The sequence below is a fragment of the Spinacia oleracea genome, chromosome 1 (genome assembly GCF_020520425.1).
Source record: "Spinacia oleracea cultivar Varoflay chromosome 1, BTI_SOV_V1, whole genome shotgun sequence".
NCBI classification, from domain to species: Eukaryota; Viridiplantae; Streptophyta; class Magnoliopsida; order Caryophyllales; family Amaranthaceae; genus Spinacia; species Spinacia oleracea.
In genome coordinates, this window is record NC_079487.1 from 115,224,971 (window position 1) to 115,230,333 (window position 5,363).

The 5,363-nt window shown below is 32.7% G+C and overlaps 1 protein-coding gene across 1 annotated transcript; it reads right to left on the reverse strand.

Moving 5' to 3' along the window:
• Positions 1-4,166: 4,166 nt before the first annotated feature.
• LOC110780027 (ribulose bisphosphate carboxylase small subunit, chloroplastic 2-like) lies at positions 4,167-5,363 on the reverse strand. The gene is made up of 3 exons (NM_001426335.1): positions 4,983-5,363; positions 4,698-4,832; positions 4,167-4,578 (listed from the first exon to the last, which is right to left on the reverse strand). The coding sequence occupies exons 1-3, from the start codon at positions 5,157-5,159 to the stop codon at positions 4,348-4,350; spliced, it is 543 nt and encodes a 180-aa protein (NP_001413264.1). The 5' UTR covers positions 5,160-5,363; the 3' UTR covers positions 4,167-4,347.

A 5,363-nucleotide genomic window follows, 5' to 3' on the forward strand; every position in this document is an offset into this window, starting at 1 on the left:
TATAAAATTACAATATAGACGCAACATTTCAACTGTCTTTTCGCAACAAAGGAAAACTGAAGAACGAGAACACTCGACCAATTTAAAGCAGGTATATAAATGTGTTCTTCTCTATTAGTTTTGTTTGAAACATAAGTATTAATTTTGCCTATTTCAAAGATGTTACGGATATAAACTTAAAGTGTGTGAGTTTTTGTTGAATGTTTTTTTTTTAAAAAAATTGTACAATACGTACTAGGTTAGTATTCAAATTGTTTTAGTTTTAAGTATTAATTTATTACTAACAATTTATTCTATATAGATATGTACCGGGTTTAACAATTTTATCTAATGTTTTATATGTCATTTTTATATTTAGATAGAGACACCACGTCGAGTTATTGAACTTAATATGAAACCCATTTTGAACGAGATATTGACACAACTAGGCCTCCCAGCTGCGAAATATGGAATTCATGAACATAGTACAAGCGGAATACGAGTCACAGTTGAAATATATGGGATTTTGACGACTTCAAGTCCAATTAACTTTATTGGGGCATTGTCAAAATCAGTCGGCGAGTCAGAACAAGATGTATCTCGGAATGCAATTAAGTTCTTAAAAGATTACTATCATGTTGACTAGCTGATGTCAACTATTCCTTATTTAAAGAGATGGAGGAAAATTGTATTAAACTAGACGAGATGTGTGAATATTATATGATGAACAGACCATGTTGTATGTTTCATAAACGTGTGTAGTAATTATAACAAAAAATAAGGGTATCACTATTATAATAATTAAATGAAATTAAAGTGGCATGTATAATATAATAGTGTATGTAATATCTGTATATTTATTTATGTATTATGTAAAAAAAAATGTAGGCGATGGTATGTAGTATATATTATATATTATGTGTATTCGTACTAAAGTTTGTTATTATAATAAATTGAGTCGTCATTTTTTTCTTGCACCTTGATTCTTATTCGTTTTAGTTGATTCTTTATATTTAGTACAAACTCAAATATTAACAATAGTACATATGACTCCAAACGCTCACGAATATTTAGTTCTATAAAACATTCACGAGGTAGGTATGAATAAATAAAACGGGGCGCGGTTAACTATGAGCTATACGAATAATATGTACATATAAATTACCAGCATGATATATACACAAGACACATAAAAGTGCAATATTCTAGCAGAAAATAGACAATATTGTGAGTTAGCAATAAGACATGCATGTGAATTATCTATATGACGCACACAAAACACTTATACAAGTGATGCGACATAACTTGTGAATAAGTTGGAACACAAGTTCCCAAAATGTAACAACAAAATCTTAATAACGATAGACAAAACTATGCGTTAACAATAAGACATATATGTGAGTTACCAATACGATATGTAAGAAACTCATATACAAATGATGACAACTGGTGTACATACGAAACAAGTGTGTGATACATGTGGATTTCGAAGATGAAAGTGCAAGTATACCAATTACATTATTTGGCCATCTTGCTGAACAAGTTTTAAGCAAAAATGCAAATGAAATTGCTGCCCTATCTATGCAGGTATACTTGGTTATCATTTCATAGTTATAAATGTAAAAACTATAACTAATAAGTAAAAATAATAAAAAAAAATCTCTAGGAACAACGCTCGTTTGTCGAAGACCGCATTACGATTCTCTGTAATCAAGCATTCAACATAGAGATGACCATATACGCACTTGGAGAAGGTACTCAACAACTGCGTTGGAAAGCGAAACGTATTCTGGAAGTTAAATCTTGAACATATAATGTGCAACAACTATATATCCTTCTGTAGTACAATAAATGCACGTATTGTAAAATATGTTTTATATTATGTACAACTAGCACCGTCTATAGGTTATAAAATATACCCCTTGTACGTCACTTAGCTTTGTGTAAGTACGTTTTCATAAATAATAACTTGTACGTTTACAATAAGATATTTTTCCTTCTTGTAAAAGATATGTTGTTTTATCATATGAACATCTTAAACTTTTATATAACTATTACATTCTATTTTTTGTAAACCCACATACGAAAACCACCGACAATAGTATGCACGCCACGCGAAAAGTTCATGGTACAAAAAGTTAATCATACTGCACCAAAATAAGATAACTATTACAATCTTACGTTACTTTCAGAGTTATCAGATTATATTACATGTCACCTCATGACACCATTATTGAAACACAAATTCTTATTTACAATGGGTGTACAATAAATATTGTACACCGAAGTAAAAGTTAACTCAAAATGCTTAAAAGTTAAGCTTATATATGTAAAAGTTATCTATTTTTAAGTAATAAAATTTTTCATTTTAGTAAACTTAATTTTTCAAAATCACTAACAATGTATAAAATTAATCATTTAATCATTTCTATCAACTTTTTTTTTTACTAATATAAAAGTTAATCAAAACTAGGTTAAAGTTATGAAAAAATGGGTAAAAGTTATGTTGGTGTACAATAAATTTATTGTACACTTTGTGCGCGCAAGACCTTTTGTTATTGAAAACACTTATTCTATTTGTAAACACGTGTAAGAAAAAATATTGTAGTAACGATAACTATAAACATTCAAATATTTATAGTTATCGTTACTTTATCTCTTACGCACCCCTATAAATACAAAGATCGAAAATACAACACTCCCACTCACGTACTACTGAAAACAAAATAAACGCAATACCATTAAATTACTACAACATTTCTTCATATAGTATTTCTGTTACAACTGATGGTAGAACCACGCCGAGTAATAGAGGTAAATATCAAACTAATTTGACACGATGTTTTGATGCAGTTAGGATTACCTCGAGCAGAAATTGGAATTCAACTGTTAATTAACCAAGTTAGCTGCCGCTGCACGCGGGGGTCCAAGTCCAACCGTCCAACTAGTAATAGTAAAACAACAATCCAACTAGTAATAGTAAAACAACAATAAGGTGAAGAGTGAAGAGTGAAGAGTGAAGAGCCACATAGCTTATGGATTAACGAGAGTTACGACTTGCGAAGTTGCGAGCCCAGAGGACACAGTGGTCTCTCTTTCTCTTTCCGGCTAGATGCCTTTTACCTTGTCGGCTCTCCTCCTTTTCCCTCCCAGTCTCCTCAAATTCTCACCGCCGTAGTCGTCGCTTCTTCACCTTCGTCCGAGGCTTTCAATTCCGGCGACAGTTCTAGGTCAAGGTCAACTTTTCTCTGGTTCTTTATTTCTATTTCAATTTTAAAATTTTAGATGTTTGTTGCTTTTTTTGAATTGATCCTGGAGATTTTTTTTCGATTCGTATTAATGGATTAAAATCGTGATTGTTGAACTCCTGAGGTCTCTGATTATAGTTTAGGATTGGTAATTCTGTTGATGCATCGTAAGAGGTATAAGGATTTGTGGAAGGAATTTGAGGTTAGACTTAGGTCTAATTTATCAATTTTAGTGGAATTAGGGTTTAGATTGAGAAGAAAGTGTTATCAAATTGTTGTTTGTTTCAAGAAGGTATTAATACTTAGTATGGTATTGGTAGTTGTCTAATTAGCGATGAAGGCTAAGTTTTAAGATATTAATACTCTAAAAAACCTTGTAACCTTAAATTTCTCTTGTATGAGTAATTGAGTGAAAATAACATCGTACAATTTACGTTCTTTTTGCCTAAATTCCTCTATACTTAGTATGGTTGGTGCCTTTTCTGAAATGATTTGCAGTAAGTTATGAAATGAAGTGATATAGGGTTTAGCTAAACTTATTTTCCTTAAACTTCATAATATTTTAGATATATAGTTGTTGGTAGGATTTGGACCCTTAACCTTAAGGATCAAGGCTTACAAAATCAACAATAACCACCGAGGCAAGGAACATTTAGTGATATACTCCGTATTTATGTATTAATTTATTATTTATCTCTCTATTAAGTCATTCTTTTTTTAAATGTTGGGGCTAGAATATTAATTCTTGCCCCCAGATCCAGGACATCTATTTATCCTTTTCCCCCTCTTCTAATTTAGTCATAGAGTTCTAATCCTGGGATTTGTAATCTTATAAGGATATGGCTACTTACAAGTCCAAATATAAGGACATGGTGATTTCTGCAAGGAAGTAGTGCATTGACAAAGTAAAGATATAATTCGAATCACGTGTAATATGTTTGTTAGGGGCAAGCTATTATTATTCATAGAATACAATGCTCAACATTCCCATTGCAATAAAACATCCGAAAAAAGACATAAACTTAAAGAGGGGAAAAAAAGTTTTTAACAGAAAAATGAAACATCCAGGACTAACTATACTTGATCAACAAATAATACACAAACTTTCTTGATTCATTTATTAGTAGCCAGCAGGCTTGTAGGCAATGAAACTGACACATTGGACTTGACGGTTGCTGTCGAATCCAATGATACGGATGAAGGCGTTGGGGTACTCCTTCTTGCATTCTTCGAGCTCATTCAAAACCTGGGCCGGGTCAGTGCACCCGAACATGGGCAACTTCCACATTGTCCAGTAACGACCGTCATAGTACCCTGGGGAATTGTGGTGCTCACGGTATACAAATCCGTGCTACAATTAAATAAAATAACATAACATATTTAATTAAAATTATGAATATGAATATGAATATGATATACTTAATTTGTACTTAATTAATAAAGAAATATAGGACTAATTAATTAACTTACATCAGTCTCGAATTCTAGGCAAGGAACCCATTTATTGTTAAGAAGGTAATCGACCTGGCGCGCCAACTGGTCTGTGGTAAGAGGTGGAAGGTACGATAGAGTCTCGTACCTCTTCATGTTTTGTGTTGGCCATACCTGCATTATATTTTTCAACAAATTAGATAATTAATTAATTAATTGGTCTTGTTTCATGTTATCAATCTGTCACTAATATATATATGTATTTTTCCATTATCTACTACCAAGTGGAATAGTGGAATTACAGATCGAGTAGTAATCGATTACCTTCATGCACTGGACTCTTCCACCGTTGCTAGCAAGGGAGGTAATGTCATCGTTCTTCTTGGTGGCAGGGAAGCCTACGGTAGACTTCAAGCCGGTGAAAGGAGCCACCATGCTGGCTTGAGCCGGGGTACGGCTGACGGTGGCGACAGCGGCGGAGGAGAGGACGGAGGAAGCCATTTTGTAACACTCACTCAACTCCTATTTGCTTACTATTATTAGTATTACAACTCTTCTTTCTAGTTTCTTACTTTCTCTGTTACAACCCTTCCTATATATAAAGCCTTTTAAATTTAATCTATTTGTTATTTTGAAGAAGTAGATATGGTTTTCGGATAATCTTGACCGTTGGTTTTGTTAGGTGATAACATTACACTTGAGCAA